We start from the raw sequence: 20,070 nt of genomic DNA on the forward strand, positions 1-20,070 counted from the left end.
AACAGTCAGGGGCATGTGATTGAGTCCCATGTGGTCATGTGACGAGTTCCTCTGCTACTTTAAATGAGTCGTAGAAAATGGGAGAATTGAGTTCTTTCGCATTTCCGCATACCCTTGCAGGACATTCTCACTATTTACGATTGCTTTTTTTTTAAAGTAGAACATGGCCGATTATTATTATTATTATTATTATTATTATTTGTGATTAATCGAAATACTTAACATCGATAAACTCACATGTTGCTGAATCTTTGAGACGACAGTGTGTTGTAAAATACGGCCTCAAATGTATTACTCAAAACGTGTATGCGTGAACACACTTTTAAATAGCAACTCGAAGTTGAAGATTTCCTGCGGGGTTTAAAAACTGTTTTGAACGGAACATGTCCTAATCTTTGCAAGCTGTCACTCGACGTTGTTCCCGTGTTTTGTAGGACGTGAAGTGCCCGCAAACAACCATGTCAAATCACCGCCAGCAAGTGGCGGTAAAGAGAAATCACAACACATTTTCCAAACTGAAGAAGAAGCGGCAGTCCTCCTCAGTTCCGTTTGCTAGCCGACAGTTCATTGAGCCGCAACTATGGAGGAGGCAAAAAAGAAAGAGAATAAGCAATCCGAAAAGACTGATGAGAAGGACAAGGACAAGGAAAAGGGGCAGCAGCCCTCCGGGAAGGATAAGGATAAGAAAGAGGAGCAGGAGTTGGTAAGTTGGGGTATTTTTTCTCATTGAAATGTGTGCTAACTAACGTTACAGGAGCCAGTGGTGTTATTTTGCCTTAGTCACTGCGGCTTTGACAACATGGTTGAGCAGGCCGAAGTCATTGCACTCAATAAAGGTGCCTGACACTCTCTGTTGTTTTAAAATTACCCCTCATATAAAGCACTTCCACTTTTAGTTGTTACAATTTTGTGGTCCTAAAAAATAGTACAGATGAACTCGCCCCGTTAGCTAACTTTAGCCTAGCCTAACTCAGCCGGTTAGCTAACATTAGCTTGCTAGTTGTTGTAGCTGTTGTTTGTACTGTCACCAGTGTTAGCTTTGCTCGCTGAAGTGCTAGCATATTCCGCTAGCTAGGTTTAACGCTGGGCAATGTACTGTATGACACAGCAGCTCACATGGAGTCAAATAAACATTTATAACATTTATTCTGAATTAACCTAACGTTCACTGGTAGCGTTACAACAGACTGGGAGTTTAGCTTGTTGTCGTCTATATCAATTAGTCAACGTTAATTATCACTAGTCAGATTGTTTTGTTCAGGTTAGTTAGTGGACAGCAACCATGGATATTTATTGTTGTCTTGGTTATGCCTTCTGTAACATTTCAACATTCATAATTTGTTACCATGTCATTATCACAATGCTCAACCCTCCCCCCTAATGGGTGTAAAGATAGCAGAGTAAACTAGTACCAAATGTTGAAAATCAATTAAAATTCAGTGCTTTTGGGGCTTAAAGTTTAGATTGATAACTCATAGGTTACAGTAGCTTTAACCAGCCAGGCATTCAACACTAGAATAATGTTTCACAGTCAAAGTGTAGTATCATTTAAGTGATGGCTGGTGGCAGTTTTTCAGCAATACTTGACGTGATGCATCTACAAGGTCACTAAGTTCATTTTCCATCAGTATTTGTCCCTATGGGTCCTTAGTTTTACAGCAAGCATTCAAAACGATAGTATAACGTACTACACTGATTGGTAGCAGTAGTCATGAAGTTGGCAATATAAGGTGTTCATGCAAAGTTTCAAGAAGGCAGTTCAAGGCAACAAACATTATCAACTACAAAACGATGGTTTTCCTTCTCCCTTTTGAGGCAAATAAACTCCTTTTTTGTAAAAACAATGAAATAACGATGAATATGATGAAATAACAGATAATGTTCTCTTCTTTCACTACTTCTCAGTCAGAGGAAGACAAGCAGTTACAAGAGGACCTGGAGATGATGGTGGAGAGATTGAGTGTAAGTATTAATTTTAGTTTTCTTTACAACAACTCTTGTGTGTCAGAGTGTAAAACTCACATTTTCTACACATTGGCAGGAGAAGAACACAGCGCTGTACCGCCCTGCACTGGAAGAGCTGCGCAGACTAATCCGCTCCTCAACCACCTCCATGACGTCGGTACCCAAGCCCCTCAAATTCCTGCGCCCACACTATGGCAAGCTCAAAGAGATCTATGAGGGCATGGCTCCCGGAGAGAACAGGGTAAGACTCTACTGTGTTACCAGAAAACTAGGAAATTCATGGGCACATTTTTTACCCACTTTTAAGTAGAATCACCATATGAAAAATAGTGCACATTTCCTTGGAGCACGCTAGTTTCAAACAAATATAGGTTTTAAAGGCCAGTGCAGATATATGGAGTAGAAGCTATAAATGGCTGCTATTTTTGCTGGTATTCCAGTTTCCTTGACAAGTAATCACCTGTTCTGTGTTTTCCTCAGGATAAAAATGACTGCTTTTCATGCATGCTTGTATGGCGTGTGATGAATCTCTGACATTAGAATTAGTTTAAAACAGTGGTTCATCATGAGAATTGCATCGTATTGAAATACATTTATTGACTAATATCGGACTTTTATCCTTCACCAAATGTATCAGTATAAATGTTAAAGCTGTCACACTGACGTTAAAACCAATGCACACATGTCTTAACCAGAGCATCAACTAACAATAATTTCAGTATTGATTAGTATGCCTGTTGTTTTCTTGATGGAACGGATAAGTTGTTTAGTCTGTAAAACTACTACTGTAAAAAGGAACATCATAATTTCCTGAGCACAAAACGATTTCTTCAAATGCCTTTGACAGATGGACAGTCCAAAACAAAACGATATTCATTACCACAAAAGCTGCAAATCCTCACATTTGAGAAGTTGGAACCATCAAATGTTTGGCATTCTTGCTTGAAAATGTACCTAACAATTAATCGATTATCAAAATAGTTGCCATAGTTCAAATCAGTGTTCTGACGATCAACTGATCGATCAGTTGACTAATTGTTGCAGCTCTAGACTCGACCTCAAGTTGAAACTGGTGTTTGTGTTTGCATTTACAGCATTTCTGTGCTGACGTGGTGTCTGTGTTGGCCATGACTATGAGCGGTGAGAGGGAGTGTCTGAAGTACCGCCTGCTAGGCTCCCAGGAAGAGCTGGCCTCCTGGGGACATGAATATGTCAGGTAAGACACAACTCGTCATCATCAGCCAATACATGTAAGGCTCTCATGGGTATTGGAGAAGCTGCATTGTCCTCAGTCCTCTATTTTCTTACTATAAATGATGGTGATAGAAGCTGCCGTTGACTATAGCGCCTCTGATTAATCATGTCATGGCAAATTAATTGTCTGCTGCTGTCTGCTGCTTGCTTCATTTCTTGGTGACAAATACAGAACCTTTTCTGTCTGTCGTCCTACAGGCATCTGGCTGGTGAGGTGGCAAAAGAGTGGCAGGAGGTGGAGGAGAATGACAAGACGCAGCAGGAGACTCTGCTGAAACTCGTGAAGGAGATCGTGCCCTACAACATGGCTCACAATGCCGAGCATGAGGCGTGCGACCTGCTGATGGAGATTGAGAGGCTGGACATGCTGGAGGACTACATCGATGAAAACGCCTATGGCAAAGTCTGCCTGTACCTCACCAGGTATGTACAGTTTTTACACTTACACTGCTTCGAAAATGCAATACCTACCTTTGGGCATGTTGTATACATTTCAAAAATAGGACTCATTGATGTATTTGTCTTTTAAATATGTCTATTTAACTTTCTACATCACTCCTTCAGCTGTGTGAGTTACGTTCCCGAACCAGAAAACTCGGCGCTGCTGAGATGTGCCCTGAACATCTTCAGGAAGTTCAACCGTTATCCAGAGGCCCTGCGCCTGGCCTTGATGCTCAACGACGTGGAGCTAGTAGAAAACATCTTCACATCCTGCAAAGACATGTAAGGACTTCTTAAAAACACTCTTCCTAGAGCACACAAAGATGGTCATGGTAATGATGAAAGGTATTCATCTGTCAAGGTGGATGAGCACAGCAATATTTACAGGATCCTTGTGAGGCCTACTGTGTCATAGTGGCTGGTGTATGAAAGACAAACTCTCTTTGCCTTGCAGAGTTATCCAGAAGCAGATGGCCTTCATGCTGGGTCGCCATGGCATGTTCCTGGAGCTTAATGAGGATGTAGAGGACTACGAGGACTTGACAGAGATCATGTCCAACGTGCAGCTCAACAGCAACTTCTTGGCCCTGGCCAGAGAGGTAAGGGACAAATAGGACAGCGGAGACTGAACTTGTAATTGTTTCGCTGTAAAACAAGTTAGGAATTCCACGGCTGTGGTAAATGTGGGGAATTTGCTGGATTTGAAAGTTATTTACCAAACCTAGAAAACAAAACCATAGATGTTTATTCAGACTTTCTTGAAAAGCTGGATACATTCTTGTCAAGTTTGGCTGCTGCTAAGTCACTTCTAGAATAATGGTGTATGATTCATAGAAGGAGATGGAGGATTATAGCTTGAGCTCAACTTCACTCTCATGATGACTCAACACATTTCACCTTTTATTAATAACACACTTGTCTTGCCATTCCCAGTTGGACATCATGGAACCCAAAGTCCCAGATGACATCTACAAAACACACCTGGAAAACAACAGTGAGTGTGTGTTCAGTTAGGTTGGGTGTTGCTTGGTGACAGATTTAAATCAGTCCAGATAAGCGTATTATCTCATGTGAAATAAGGATGATTTACTGGCCACTGTGGCAAGTGAAGTGAAAATGATTTTTGTTTACATTTTGCTATGTGCTGTGTGCAACAGGGTTTGGAGGCAGTGGCTCCCAGGTGGACTCCGCTCGTATGAACTTGGCCTCTTCCTTCGTGAACGGCTTTGTCAACGCAGCCTTTGGACAAGACAAGCTGCTCACAGACGACGGCAACAAATGGTTGTACAAGAACAAGGACCATGGTAAAAGAAAACACACACCCTGTAGCTATATTACTCACTGGAATTTTCTTTACTTTAGTCTTGACTTAGCTGATATATTAAAATGTTTGTATTCATGATGATTTTTTGATAGATTATTTGATTGTGCAGTGACTGAAGATGATATAAATGTCCTCAGGTATGTTGAGCGCTGCAGCCTCCCTTGGTATGATCCTGCTGTGGGACGTGGATGGCGGTCTGACCCAGATTGACAAATATCTCTATTCATCTGAGGACTACATCAAGGTAAACATTGGGCTCGGAAGTATTGGAAACTTTTCCCGTAATAGAAATATCACTTTCAGATAATAACATGGTGGTAACATCTTTAGCTGTTCTGCATGACTGCTTCTTTTGTCTTTCTTGTTGTTCTTACACCTCCGTCATCTCTCCCTGTGCAGTCCGGTGCCCTCCTGGCCTGTGGCATCGTCAACTCAGGTGTGAGGAATGAATGCGACCCAGCCCTTGCCCTGCTCTCCGACTATGTCCTCCACAACAGCAACATCATGAGGATAGGCGCCATCTTCGGGTGAGGAGAATGTTCACATGTAGGAAGCGGAACATTAGAGCATTTGTACAAGGACATTTTCAACATTATATACAGCTTTTTAATGTTAGTACGTACATATCTATCCCCATCTATGGTCTGTTGCTTGTACTGCTGTTGTCTCTCCTGCGGGGATCAGTAAATCTTATGATGGCACATTATGGCTGTGTGTCTTGATCCTTGTTGTCTTGGTTACAGACTAGGCCTGGCCTACGCTGGCTCCAACAGAGAAGATGTCCTTTCTCTGCTTCTCCCTGTCATGGGAGACTCTAAATCCAGCATGGAGGTACGGATGCATGTTTCGTCTTCAGGGCTCCTCTCGCTTTACATATGTTCAGTTGAGCAACATTCACGTGTGTGTGCGTGTGTTTTTAATCTCCAGGTGGTTGGAGTGACAGCGCTGGCATGTGGTATGATCGCCGTAGGATCTTGTAACGGTGACGTGACCTCCACCATCGTCCAGACCATCATGGAGAAGAACGAACAGGAGCTGAAGGACTCGTATGCCCGCTGGTTGCCTTTGGGCCTGGGACTCAACCACCTGGGTAAGCATGAACAGCCAAAGGGTCTATTATAGAAGTCAGTTCCATTACCACTGTATCTTTTCTTCCTTCCCCTTGTGATATAGCTGCCGTAACTATGTTGCTCACTGTCCATAGGTAAAGGAGAGGCGATTGAGACGACCCTGGCAGCTCTACAGGTTGTACCTGAACCTTTCCGCAGCTTTGCCAACACACTAGTGGATATCTGTGCATATGCAGGTCAGTCTGTCAGTACTGTCTTCCAGCCATTCAAAAGTTATTTTGTTGAAATCCATTCCTCAATCTCTGAATTTATTTGCTTCTGTATAAGCCAACCATATACAGATCTACCTGTAGTGCAATGTCTGCTGATTTTTAATCTTCAAATCTCCAAAGCTGTCTATAACTCACTGTAATAATTCGCCTCTTCCTCTATCTCAGGTTCCGGTAATGTGCTGAAGGTGCAGCAGCTTCTCCATATCTGCAGTGAGCACTACGAAGCCAAGGAGAAGGAAAAAGAGGAGGACAAGGACAAGAAGGATAAGAAGGACAAAGATAAGAAGGAGACTGCTGCTGACATGGGCTCCCACCAGGTAAGGATTAAGTTATTACCGTGATTATCTCTTTTTAGGAGTTCTTTTCCTTTGTCAGCTAGATTATGGATGCTTGTGAAATTTTGTATTGAGGTGGAAAAAAAAAGAGTTCATTGTTATGTTTTCCTCTCAGGGTGTAGCTGTTCTTGGTATTGCCCTGATTGCCATGGGGGAGGAGATTGGTTCTGAAATGGCACTGCGAACATTTGGACATCTGGTCAGTAGCACTGCTTACTGTCACTTTTCTATTCTCATTTTATGTGTTTACCCTTACGGAGTACATTATTGTTCCCACCTCTCATTTCTTACTCTTAGTTTCCCTTCCTCCACGGCAGTTAAAAAAAAAGAGACCTTTTCATTTGGTTATCTTGACGGTGCTTTCAGACCTCACCATCTGTCTCTCTGTTTCCATTCTTTTGATCCATATTACATCATGGCTATTTCCTCCTGCTCCACATATTTTCTCTTCTATCTTTACTCTGTTATGACCTGTCACAGCATAAAGAGTTCCTTTTTGTCACGTGTTTATTTAGTGATATATTTACACTGTGTTAAACTCTTATTTTCCCTGTATTTTTATCACCAGCTGCGTTACGGTGAGCCCACCCTGAGGCGAGCGGTGCCCTTAGCCCTGGCTCTCATTTCCGTGTCCAACCCTCGTTTGAACATCTTGGACACCCTCAGCAAGTTTTCCCACGATGCTGACCCTGAGGTGTCCCACAACTCCATCTTTGCCATGGGCATGGTGGGCAGTGGTAAGTGGGGTTATAGGCATTACATAGAATAACGTTAACTGTGTGTTAGCGGCTGTGACGGCAGAATTTCTGACTTAAGGGCTTTGATTCACAGTAGCCTGTTTTTAACTATGAATAAATAATGAAAAGCTAGCCCCACTGAAGGTTTTCACTAGAAATGGCATTGAATACTTGAAGGTGTATGTTACGTATTTATCATTTTCATTGATGCACAATGCCACCTCCTCTGGGAGGGCCTCTAGTGTTAACTTTCACAACATATTTAACAGGCTCTTCATTTTTTCCTTTTGCTCAGGCACAAATAACGCACGTCTGGCTGCCATGCTGCGGCAGCTGGCCCAGTATCACGCCAAAGACCCGAACAATCTCTTCATGGTCCGACTGGCTCAGGTGGGTGGCAACATAAGAGGCACTCTGTACAAGACACAAGTGAACTTTTGGGAAAGTGTGTGTGTGTGTGTGTGAGCTCCTATTGACTCCGTTTGTGCCTCCACAGGGTCTGACTCACCTGGGCAAAGGCACACTGACACTCTGTCCCTACCATAGCGACAGACAGCTGATGAGTCAGGTCGCCGTGGCGGGACTGCTCACCGTGCTCGTTTCCTTCCTTGACGTCAAGAACAGTCAGTTTATTTTCCTCCTGATGCCTCTGCTCTCTGCTTCACGATTCTGTTTTATAATTTGAAGGTTGTATCGTCAGTGGTTTCCCTGTTTTAATGTTTCCTCTTGTGTTCACTGTGTGTTCCAGTAATCCTGGGGAAATCTCACTACATTCTCTACGGCCTGGTAGCAGCCATGCAGCCACGTATGCTGGTCACCTTCGATGAGGAGCTACGGCCACTGCCTGTGTCTGTCAGAGTTGGACAGGTGAAGCCTCGGAAAATTTGTTTAATTAGTCCGACGGGAATATTTGTAGAAGTTCTGCTATTTTCCAATTATTGTGTACTGCAAGTTTTCTCAGTTCATGGAAGCTGTAAATCTCAAAGAAACTGCTCTACTATACTTACAAAGTCTAAGGGAATATTATGAATATCCAAAAGTGCTTTTTACAAACTATGTATAAACTAAATGTGATGTCAAAGTGGGTACTGAAATAAGTTTTTTACCTGCCCCAACTACTTTTTCAAGATTTTCTTTTTCCCTTTCATTTAGACGCCTGCTTGGAAATGCAGTTGAAACTGCATTCAATGGAAATTTAAAAAAAAATCCCTAATCAATAGTTTACTTGTTAAAGCAACAATATTTTGCAAACTTCATTGACTCTTAAATGAACAGTTTGACATCTTGGGATGTAAGCCTATTCACTTTCTTGCTGAGGATAAGACGAGAAGATCGATGCCACTCAAGTCTGAAATGTGAAGCTGTAGGCCAGCAGCCAGTTAGCTTAGCTTAGCATAAAGACTGGAAACAGGGGGCAACAGCTAGCCTAGCTCTGTCCATAGGTAACAACTGCTGTAACGCCTACCAGCACCTCTAATGCTCACTAATTAATTTATTAGTTATAACTTGTTGTAGTCACCATTAGGTTGCTAGGCAACTAGATGAGACCCATAATCCCCCTGTAAAAACCACAACTTGACGTTTTTACACTTCAGTGGTTGGATCAAACAAACAACATGTAACGTTTTAATGGGACCGAGCCTGGCAAGCCGTTTTCCCCAGCCCCTAGTCTTAATGCTAAGCTAAGCTAGCAGTCTCCAGGCTGTTGCTTCATATTGAATGGACAAATATGAGAGTGGTGTCAGTCTTCTCATCGAACTTGCCACAAGAAATTAAATGTGTGTTTCCCAAAATGTATATCTTTTAAGTGTTAGATCTTAGATTCACCACCTGACATATTCTGCCAAAATACATCTTTAGAAATTATGAAGAATTAAGAATTTCATCAGCAAATAAAATGCAAGAATTGTGGTCTGAAGGTGAAAGGAGAAAAAGCTGTTTAACGTGAGTTTTCTTTTTGTCTGATGTGTCTACAGGCTGTGGATGTCGTGGGCCAGGCGGGTAAGCCAAAGGCCATCACAGGTTTCCAGACCCACACCACACCGGTGTTGCTGGCTCATGGAGAGAGGGCTGAGCTGGCCACAGAGGAGTACCTCCCTGTCACCCCCATCCTGGAGGGCTTTGTTATCCTGCGCAAGAATCCCAACTATGAAACCTAGACTGCCCCCCTCCAAAAAGAAACCTATTCTCACTGGCATCTCGCTCTGTTTGTAAGGGTAGCCCTCCATGGCTCTTGGCAGTTGTTATATTAATTGTTTATTGCATGGCTGAAAGAGCAAGGCAGGCCTATCCTTCGTCCTCGCTGTGTCTTCTCGCTGTCGTCTGTGGCCCAGCTCCAGCAGTCATTAAAAAAGGTTGCGGTCTGGTTAATTGGGCTGGGGTGACACAGGGAGGGTAAAACTGGGACCTCATCCACTCTACATAGGTGGTTTCCTCTTTGCTCTAATTTTGATCCACCTCTCCCACATGTACTGAACCAGCTGACTGATCCAGGGTCAGTTCAAAAGTGGGAACTTTTCCAACCTCCTGTTTATGTCATCAGTAAATGAGTAACAACTGCTCAGTCCACATCAGTTCTTCAAATGTGTCCCCGCCCCCAACTACGTACATCCTTGGTCATGTTTTGTAATTAGAGCATTTAAAAGTATGTATTCTTCATCTTGTTTTTTTTTGGTTTTTGTTACAGTTCTGTAAAAGTTTGAATCAAAAATAAAAACTCAGATCCACATGGTGGAAATGTGCTGGATGTGTGTTTCTATGATGATTTAGGTGCAAACTCACAAGCACCGCCGTTCAGATTCAGTAGGCTGCAGGCTAAACAGATTCTCCACAAGGAGGTGCTGTTTAGCTAGAGGAAAGAAAAGTGTCACCATACACAAATGCTATGTTGAGTACGTACAAATATGTATACTTTTATGGAGGAAAGTGATGGCTGCAGTGTAGAATTGCAGATTCTTCAGTCAGCTATTAGGAACAAAAGCAATAGCTGCGACATTTTAGCACTGGTGTGTTTCTGAGATTTCTGCAATATACCTGTTACCTGAAATGAGCCAATAAATTGTAACAACTAACTTCCAGTGGATTTTAAAGACACAAACAGAACTGCAATTAGACTATATTAGTTAATGAAATAAATGTATCATAGGGGTTTATTTTGTAAGATTTATTGTCGTTTTTTGTCAACTTAAATCTTAGATATTCTGCACTGGCTGTGTTAACAATTTCGCTTTTAAGTCGAGCTATATAACGTACAGGCATGTCAGAATCAGAATCAGAATCAGTCCCACCAGTGGCTGGTAGATATTTTGCTTTAGCCCAGATTTAAAATATTTTATATACATTTTATTGAAACTATTTAAACTATATTTATGGAATCTATTCTATTAATATATTTATAACCTAATTATAATTTAACAATAGTAATTCTAGTACATGTTGGAAAAATATATAGATGGTGGCTATTTTAACTTCCAAAACTCCTTATTTGTATCTGCATAAAAACTGTGGCTTTATTTAAAAAAACAACAACAAACGTTTAAATGTCTTGGGTAACATTAACTATCAAAACGTCTCCCAGCGTGTTGATCAGATGTAAACACAATTAAGATAACCGTGGCGACAAAAGATAAGAAAATACAGTCTTTACGGCCGTGGGCATGATTACTGGGAAAGTTTCACGTGATGGGATTTTGCCGGAATTACCTAGCTACCGGCTTCCGGGAAGATTTTCCGTCCGTCCGGCTCTGCGGACTCAAGGAGAGAAAGGTAACCGCCACGGTCCTGATCTAAATTCTTTATTAAAATGCTCAAATTTTCAGATAAGCGTCAAGTCGCTCTTACATAGAGACCCGGGAAGGACATTCAAATGTACGGTTGGCCTTTTAGTCAGAAGATGTGTTGTAGCTGTGGTGACTTTCTTCAGTGGTTGCTGCTGATTGGTGTTCCTGCTATGTTTTCAGGGATTAGCTAGCTAGCTGGTCGCTAGCATTCCATGCTAATGCGACGTGGGTGTTCTTTCTTCATTTTAGCTAGTCCAGCTAGCAAGCTAACACTACGGTAGACAACCAAGCTGAGTCATCACTCGTGTGTTGTTCAGAAACATATTATATTGTGTGTAATGTATTACATATGCCTAGCGACAAATAGACATCACAATGTTGTTGTTTTCGCCGGTTAACGCAGTTTATGCTGCTAGCTATGCAACCGCTTGCTAGCTAGCTACACAGTAGGCTATACAGGTAGCAGTAGGTTAAATAACTAGTTGTGTCGAAACACACAACTAGTGTTTTGTCCTGTTGCCAGCCTCCTAGCAGAAAGTGGTGGAGCTTGTGTTCTCATATTTGCCAGCTTGGCTGTGTTTAAAAACAGATGTCTTGTTGACAGTTGAGATTGTAAATAACTTGCATACTGATAGCCTGATACCTGAAACCATGTGATGGCGATGTAACGTTGGTGCCAGCCATCTGAAACCATTTTTGTTTGGGGGTGAAGTATGTAAAGGTGGTTACAAGATCTGGTTGTGAACAGTCCTCCCGTTCATGCAACAGGGTCTTTCTGTCCATGAGCCAAAAGCAAACGTTACTCCTCCAGGTAGCAAGACAACACAGCATATGTGGACAGCATATGCTGTCAGATAGTCAGTGGCAGTTGTAACATGCATAAAGGCATTACGAGACACTGCCGGTGGAGGGTAAAGATAGTTGGAGACTCGTTTGACAGGACAGTTGTTTTGAACCTTGAAGCCAGTGACACCTTCATTAGGGCCTTGCTGAGGTGGTTGACAGGTCGCTGCGCCTTCAAGCTAGCCGCCATAATGGATGTTATGCTACATGAGAACATGGTAAATATGGGATTTCCTCAACAGCATCCCCTGTAATGCATCCATGTTAACGTTAGCTGTCGCAGTGGTGATGTTGCTGTTTGGCTGCAAAATGAAACGGAGGTGTCTGACTCATTCTGGCTAGTTAACGTTACACTACTCCTCATTGTCACGACACAGTTGACAGCGCTGCTACTGTGTTTATACCTAGCTAGCCAAAGCTTCATCGAGCAGAGTTAAGTTACTGAATGTGAGTAGCATATTAAGCTACTGAATGTGCGAGCTAATGAGCAGTAGCCGCCTCCTTAGCTTGACAGCTTTCTAGGTTAGTATTCCCATTCATTGACGCCACCGCCGTCACTGCTGACCCCTTAAAACGTCGTTTGTTTGGTATGGTTTATGCTTTACATGAAATCGTTGGTTGTCACAGCCGATATCGGTTGAGGTGTGGCTGGCATGAAGCCGGCAGCTGGGGCGTGCATCGCGCCAATGGCAGGAGAAACCACGTGGTAAATCCAGATTGGGCCTAGAAAAGTTAGCAACACGGCTAACAGCACAACATACAACAGCACGTCTTCGCGCCCATATTTGTAGGTGTTTTGGCAAGACCGAGCGTTTGATAGGTGTGTGTTTTATCATTATGGCATGCAAATGGTTGTCTTTGTGGTACGCTGTGTGTGTGAGTAGACAGACAGGCTGACAGACACACCCCTGTGTCATAGCAAAAGTGTCCCACAGTTTAAGCAGACGAAACACCTGCGTTTGGATAGTTTGCTCGGTATGAGCGTCGCAGTTGTGACACTGACATTATGTCAGGTTGTTGGTTTAGAGGGCGGCATCGCTGGTATGTTCATGTTTAAGCTTTTTGATGATCACTTCACCCTGCTTGCTGCGGAAGGCATGAGGCTGATGTTGAGGACTGCAGACATGTGACCTCAGCTGAGAATGTGGGTCCAAAATGGATGCAGTTTCGTATGCAGGGCAACGGGCACTATATAGCTAACCTAGGCAGGTGTTTATCCCATGTCTTTGTATATGTACGAACATCCATCATTTGTTTGCCATTTATCAGTCCAGGAGAATATTGAGCAGTGATGTCAGAGTGAAACTAATAGTAGAAGTGCAATGGCAGGGCAAATGCATGATGTGTCAGAGCAAGGCTATCACAGTGTGACTGACATAAGGACACTACTGAGCTTCCTGTTGTGACTCTTGAAAGCCTAGAGTCTGGGCATGTGTGGGTTTTGGCAGAATATTAGTTAACGAGAGGAACAGGGGGGTGCTGGGCAGAACAGGCTGTGCTAGTGTGATGCTGTGTCACTGATACTTAGTGGTTGGAAATGTGATCAACTTTGTTCCAGGTATTGACCAATGTCAGTGGCAGAGCAGTGTGTGTTTGTTTAAGAAGCTGGATGTTAAAGGAGCACATCGCTAACGCTACATATGAAGATTACTTGTCATGAGGAGCATGAGTCAGCCTGTGAAAACGGTTGTACAATGTCTCCTGTGGCTCTGTAGGAAGCTTTCTAAAGTCTCTCAGGGTTATCTCGGATAGGGCTCGAGACTTCTAATTTCTAACAGAAAGCTTGCATTACGAACTGGGGGTGTGGCATTTAAAAGATGTGGGCATTTACCAGACAGGGATTGTCTAGTTTCAGTTGCTATGGGAACCAAGACCAGGGACTAAAAGTCAGGCTATCTTGGCCTCTGCTGCTTTGATCATTATTCCATTTTAAAAGTGTCTCTTGTCAGTCGCCCCACTTTATGCGAGTGCAATATTAAAACGAGTGGAATTTACAAAGCAGCATGGTACTGAAGAAACACTGCTGTGGTGCTGCTAGTGTAGTTAACTTTCACTCCCTTCTGCTGAGGTCAGTGAACTTCAATATAGGCATACTTTGTTCAAAATGTGTTGGTTCTGCTTATAAAGGTTAGACCACAAACACTACGCTGTTTTACAGAAAAGGCATGTTGCTCCCCTTTATCTGGCTTGTCGGCTGAATTTAAGCTGTAGTTTTCCACAGTTAAAGTGATGCAGCTGAGTTAAGTGAAGCCTACCACCACTGGAGCTTCTTGTGTCACTGTGTTACTACCACAGCCAACACAGCTGCTCTGTGGCAGGTTCAGACTGCCATCACAGCTTTTAGCAGAAGCTGAGGAATCGGCTTGTACAAGTGCATTCTTAGAAGTACTTACTAGGACTACTAAGTAGTAACCATGTACAATGTATATTATGGCATTTGCAAAGTATCTTAAAATAGGCAGCTAGCCATCATCTCATAAAGTCAGTGACTCATGTATTTTTATTCACTGACGTCACCAGGCAGTAAAGTTTGCTTAGTTCTCAGCATAGATATTACTGGGAAAAGGCCATTTTCAGTAAGCAGTAGATCATCTGTGTACAAACAGTGATAAACTCACCATGGCTACACCCTCTATAGGGGACATTTAGTGGGGTGGGGTGGGGTGAGTAGGGGTGGGGGTCCCTTACGTTATCTCGCATAACTCCCCGAAGACGCAGATTCCTGCACAAATGTGAGCCTCTGGGGTACACCCTCTTTGCTAGTTCTGTAGCGCTGCAGACTGCTCAAAGGATTTGTACCGATTAATCATTTTCATGATTTCTGCAGACTAACCTGTGTGTGTGTGTGTGTTGTGTGTTGTGTGTGTGTGTGTGGCACAGTAGTTGTTTAAGAAGCTGGCCACGTCTCACTACTTCAGGGTGAAGCATTCCCCAAAACAACTAAAGGTTTTTGTTAGTGTGTTCCCCAGTGAGAGGAGTAAAGCCTGTGAGGCAGTCTAGGTTGTTAGTCAGAGACACTCTTTTAGCCCTGAGATTGTTCACTCAGCATTTCATCTCCCAGCCAGCTCCGCTCTGTCTGACAATCTTTTTGTCAGTGGATGAGCCTTTGAACTGCTGCCTGACACCCCTCTCCTAACCCTAACTTATATTGTCGCCATCTCCAAGCTCCAAGGCTCCAGTATACTGGGGATGAGCCTACCATCGATGTCAGTCCGTGTTTTTCTAAGCCAGGGATTTCATCTGGCTGTATTGAAAACCCCTCGCTCAGTTAATATCCATTATCTTTTTGTCTTCTGTTTGTGTGTTGATATAGTCATGGTAACAGTGGTGATTCCAACCATTTCTGCAGTGTGATTTCCTCTTCTTAAAAAAAAAAAACACCCTGATTCATCATGACTCAGGCTTTTTACACTGCTGCTTTTGTGTGTGTGTGTGTGTGTGTGTGTGTGTGTGTGTGTGTGTGTGTGTGTGTGTGTGTGTGTGTGTGTGTGTGTGTGTGTGTGTGTGTGTGTGTGTGTGTGTGTGTGTGTGTGTGTGTCAGGGGCAGAGATAATGTAGGTTTCAGCTATAAATACCGAATGTGTCACTCTTGCAAGATGTATGTGGAGGATCAGTATAATCAGGAAATCTTGAATTAGTGGGGTGACAGTATCGTGTATAAAAAAAAGAATTGTTCAACTTTAGTTAGATGCATTGATCCAATACAAACATTGGCTTGGTATCATTGCCAATAGTGACCTAATTAAATAGATCATGTATCAGCCAGACATGCCCCACATTAAACCCAGTCACTCACTGTTATTGTAGAATTGTAACAGTGCGAGATTATAAACCTTCTAGAAACCTACAATATATTTTCATATTTGCACATGTCCAAAAATAGTGTTAGTTGCTTTATCTCCCCTTTAGGTAACTGGTGTGCAGTACATATTGAATGAATTCAAACAACAGAATAACAAAGGAGCACTGGTATCACGTCTGTTCTGATGCAGTACCAATTGAATCTGTATGCTGCTGAGCTGACCACATCTCCTGAGTTAAAATACACTGATATTCTGTATTCTCTAGATGGACAAGGTGTAATTTGTACTTTAGCAACTAAGTGCACTAAAATGGTGCAGGAAATAAGTAATGCAGAGCTGACAGTTTGGACATCAATTAATGGGACATTATATGTGTCATGTAAGCTTTGTGAGGTCACAGACACAGACTGAGAAAACCTGTAATTATCTGCTGGATGATGGTGATCGACAAATGCAGTGGTAGATTTAATTCAAGTGGTGAGGAGACATGCTGAGATAAATGCATTTCAATGTCCTTTATTTTCCTGACAGGTTGTATTAACTTTGTGTATCTTTTTCGGTTCAGGAAATGTACCAAGCCCTCTTTCCTTGCTGTCTCCTTTTTTCCTCTCAACAAAGTTAAACATTACATTTCCTCCCCCTCAAAATATCTAGCTTTCAGTTGTGCTGCTCTGCAGTTTCTCTTTCTGACAGTTGAAAAAAAACTCGGTTCATGTTGGCTTCTGGTTGCTATAGTTAAATGCATACTTTGGCGAACTATAAGCACAAAGTGTTGAAAGTTGAATTGTGAAACATGTAGAATTAAATTCAGATTTTTGGTAACTTGCTGTGAAGATTTGTTTGTTGTTGTTTTCGTTAAATGACTCATTGATGAATCATTGATGAATCAATTAGTCAATCGAGTCAATTTTTCAAGTCAATTTTCAAGCAAGAAATGGAAAACATTTTATGGTTCCAGCTTCTAGAATGTGAGAACTTGCTGCTTTTCCTTGCCGTACATCATAGTAATGTGAATAGCTTTGGCTTTTGGATACACAACACAAGACATTTCATGTATCAAGCAGTGCTGGAAATACCTGGAAATTGTGATGGACATTTTTCACTTTTTTTCGGATTGTTAACAGACTTTATGACCCTCCTGCTTCCATTTTTCACAGGATATAAATTGTACTTAACGAGGCACATTGCTGTGGCGGTGCTTGTTAACAACACTCACCTGGATTAACCCGGTTAATTAATTAGTCCCATACCGATGGATTTAACAAGACTTGTTTGTAATACTCCGGTTAAAAACACCTCTGAAGCTTAACCTCTTCAGGCAATTTCAAAATGTAATTCCCCAGTGTACAATATGATCATTTCCTCTGCCTTTTCCATTTTCGATGTTGTACCAACCTTTACACTTCCTGTCTGTTTGGGACATAAAATTGAAATTGAAATGTGCCACCTCCATACACATTGTTAACAAGGTTTCACTTTCTGTCTGTCTTTCAGGAAAAAAACCTTCCTCAGAGTAACCACGCTTAGGACCTTAAAAGATTCATAAAGGTAAGTATACAAATACACTGTGAATATTAACAGGAAATGTCAACTTTAAGTTGAACCATCCAGTTAAATCTGAATGTTACTTAAACTCAAAGTGAATTTAATTGTCGCCCATTTGGCCTCACCACTGTGGTAGTGAATGTGACAGTAACTTCTGAAATGCCTGGTAAAGACCCATTTAACCCCACCCCCCTAATTCTCCCTTTTGTCAGATTTGTACACGGGTCCACATCTGCCTCCCCATGCAGAACTCCATGAAATGAATAAAGCACCACAGCCTATAACAGGACCCTCCTCCACCCCCCACCCTGCCCCCTCCCCTGGCCTTTCACAGGTAAGGAACTACTGCTACTTAGCTTCCTGTATTGGCTCTTTTTGGACGTTACTTGCTCTATCCCACTTTGTTTTGCTGTCGTGGCAGCATTTTTGTGCACGTAATGAAAAGCAGATCACCCAACAATGTTCCCTCTCTGGTGTAGAATGATTGCAGCAGCCGCAAGTCGTTCTTTGGTACAACTCTCAACCATGTAGCAGAGAGTCCCACAACACAGTCGTTGTACTCTCTAGTGATTATTATCACAAATAACTACAACCATGTTTACAACTGCTAGTGTGTCCATTTCTAGCCATCACATTGTCAGCTGCCAGTGTAGCTTGCAGCATCTTCATTGGTATTGTCATGCCCACAAAACATTTGGTTGATGCCCCATGGTTTAAAATAAGAGTATAATCAAATTCAGAAGGTTTTGCCTACTTCTGTGCTCTTCGTCTGCTTCCCATTAACTTAAATATGAAAAGATGCTGGTATTCTGAAAAAAGCACAATAATGTCACCACAAATCTTGGCCTCAGTACCTGTGCACTTGCTGACTACTTGTCGACTGTTCGTCTTCGCCTTCTCACTCCCTATTCCTCCTGCCTTCCACTCTTCTTCTGTTGATATCACTTCCTGTCTCTTGCAGCCCTCATTCCCCCCTGGGCAGCCCCCTTCTGTTGTGTTTACCACCCCACCGCCTCCACAAATGAACCCAACACCACAGCCCCGACAGGTAGGCCTGCCTGCTGCTTACCCACCCCACAGCACACCTACAGTAGTGGACTTTGCTTTATTCTATCGCATATCAGAGACCGTAGTTCTCAAGTTGTTAAGACAGTCAGCCAAAGGTGCAGGAATTTATCCCGTTCCACACAAGTTAACTTCTGTGCTGCGTTAGAAATTGAACATTTGTTTTGTTTATATTCTAAACCTCACTTTTGTCTGATGAGTAAAAAGTTGGAAGAGAGAGCGTCAGGGTCTTTTCTTCATGCTGCAAATGTGCCTGTATGCAAGTATGGCATCAAAATCTACCCAATGGAAAACATAGTGAGCAGTCTCCTGTATCCATCTGTGAATTTCTTAGAATGCCTGCATGTCTGTTTGCCTACTTCCCACCAGTTCTGCATCTTTGGGCCTGTTTACGCCTGGCATTAACACGCATCCTGGGTGATCCGATCACAAGTGGACAGCTCCGAGTACGTCAGTTCACACCTGGCATTTGAACGTGTCTCCTCATGCGTCTCACTTCCCGCTCTATATGCAAATAAACACGCATGTCATTCCCGTTTGCAAAGACCAAATGTGTGATTGTTTTTAACCAGCGGGAGGCAGCAATGCACTTCCCATGCCTAGTCTGCTGGAAATAAACATTTTAATTGAATGATTTTATAGTTATTTCTTCGTCTTGTTGTTCCGCACTAATATGACGTCATTGGTGCATGAATGAGCGCGTGCTTCTGCCTATGCAGAGGACATCAGTTGAGTAGGCGGTCCTTCACCCTTGGCCCAGGACACAATCACGTGCAGAGAATGTGGCCATATGCGACCCAGACCACCCCTGAATGTGGTCTGAGTGATCGGATCTCAATGCGTCACACCTTTACTTAAAGCTGTCCACTTGTGATCGCATGTTAATGCCAGGTCTAAACAGGGCCATTGTAACTGTCAGTTTCAGCCTGTCCTTTGTGCTCTATCACAGCCTCTTAGGCTTTGTGCCTACATGATTTTAACTTTTTTTACTCTTCAATGCTCCTGACTGACTGGAGGAAATGCAAGTGGCTCCAACTGCATTTGTTTAAATTGTTCTGTAATTCGAGTTTTAAATGTTTCGTACGCAGTCCTATTTATTGTTAATTATGCTTTCCAGTGGAGTCGAATGTATTGAGCGAATTAATCATGTTTTTTTTTTTTTTTTTACAGTTTTAATAATTCTTAAAATAACGTTATATTGTTAATAAATTGGTAATGAAATGCCAGTTTCACAAATCAAAACCAATCTAGAAAAAGTAGTGGGTACCGAAAATGAGCAAGGATGTTGGTTTCAGAAAGCCAAGACCTCTCATGTACTGCGGCTTTCTGTCTGAACGACTTAAAGGTGCTGAACTGGAAGGAGAGTGAAGCATGGATCTTGTGCTTTTGACCTCTTTAACCTCTGCCCTGTCTGCCTCTCCTCCTCTAGTTTGCCCCAGGGCCCCGGCCTATACACCAACAGGTACTAACAGCACAACTGACTAACACGAGGGGGGGTGGGGGGGTTCATATCCTGTAACACACATTAGAAGCAGTGGAGAAGATTGAGAGGCTCTAAAGTGTGCTTTGACCAAAGGACTAAAACACAAGTGTGACCATCGTCACCGTCACTGCTGACACATCAAATACCACAATAT

General features: G+C 42.6%; 2 protein-coding genes across 3 annotated transcripts in view; both read left to right on the forward strand.

Annotated features, from left to right (window-relative positions):
• The first annotated feature begins 563 nt into the window (after positions 1-563).
• On the forward strand, positions 564-10,135 carry psmd2 (proteasome 26S subunit ubiquitin receptor, non-ATPase 2). Its single transcript, XM_070905530.1, has 21 exons — positions 564-703; positions 1,906-1,962; positions 2,042-2,206; positions 3,060-3,181; positions 3,418-3,642; positions 3,784-3,942; positions 4,115-4,259; positions 4,594-4,654; positions 4,818-4,964; positions 5,122-5,228; positions 5,384-5,511; positions 5,728-5,815; positions 5,912-6,074; positions 6,189-6,290; positions 6,492-6,643; positions 6,777-6,860; positions 7,230-7,398; positions 7,694-7,788; positions 7,895-8,021; positions 8,147-8,265; positions 9,375-10,135. Exons 1-21 carry the CDS (start codon positions 581-583, stop codon positions 9,555-9,557), a joined length of 2,721 nt encoding a protein of 906 aa, XP_070761631.1. The 5' UTR covers positions 564-580; the 3' UTR covers positions 9,558-10,135.
• A 1,006-nt stretch (positions 10,136-11,141) lies between these two features.
• Positions 11,142-20,070, forward strand: part of LOC139285861 (eukaryotic translation initiation factor 4 gamma 1) — a 34,011-nt gene continuing 25,082 nt past the window's right edge. For both annotated transcript variants that reach the window (XM_070906531.1, XM_070906532.1), the window contains exons 1-4: positions 11,142-11,163; positions 17,318-17,371; positions 17,581-17,702; positions 18,330-18,416. In XM_070906531.1, coding sequence (XP_070762632.1) covers positions 17,628-17,702; positions 18,330-18,416 — 162 coding nt within the window. In that variant the 5' untranslated portion in view covers positions 11,142-11,163; positions 17,318-17,371; positions 17,581-17,627. The remainder of the gene's footprint in view (positions 11,164-17,317; positions 17,372-17,580; positions 17,703-18,329; positions 18,417-20,070) is intronic.

This window comes from Enoplosus armatus, chromosome 5, assembly GCF_043641665.1.
Source record: "Enoplosus armatus isolate fEnoArm2 chromosome 5, fEnoArm2.hap1, whole genome shotgun sequence".
NCBI classification, from domain to species: domain Eukaryota; kingdom Metazoa; phylum Chordata; class Actinopteri; order Centrarchiformes; family Enoplosidae; genus Enoplosus; species Enoplosus armatus.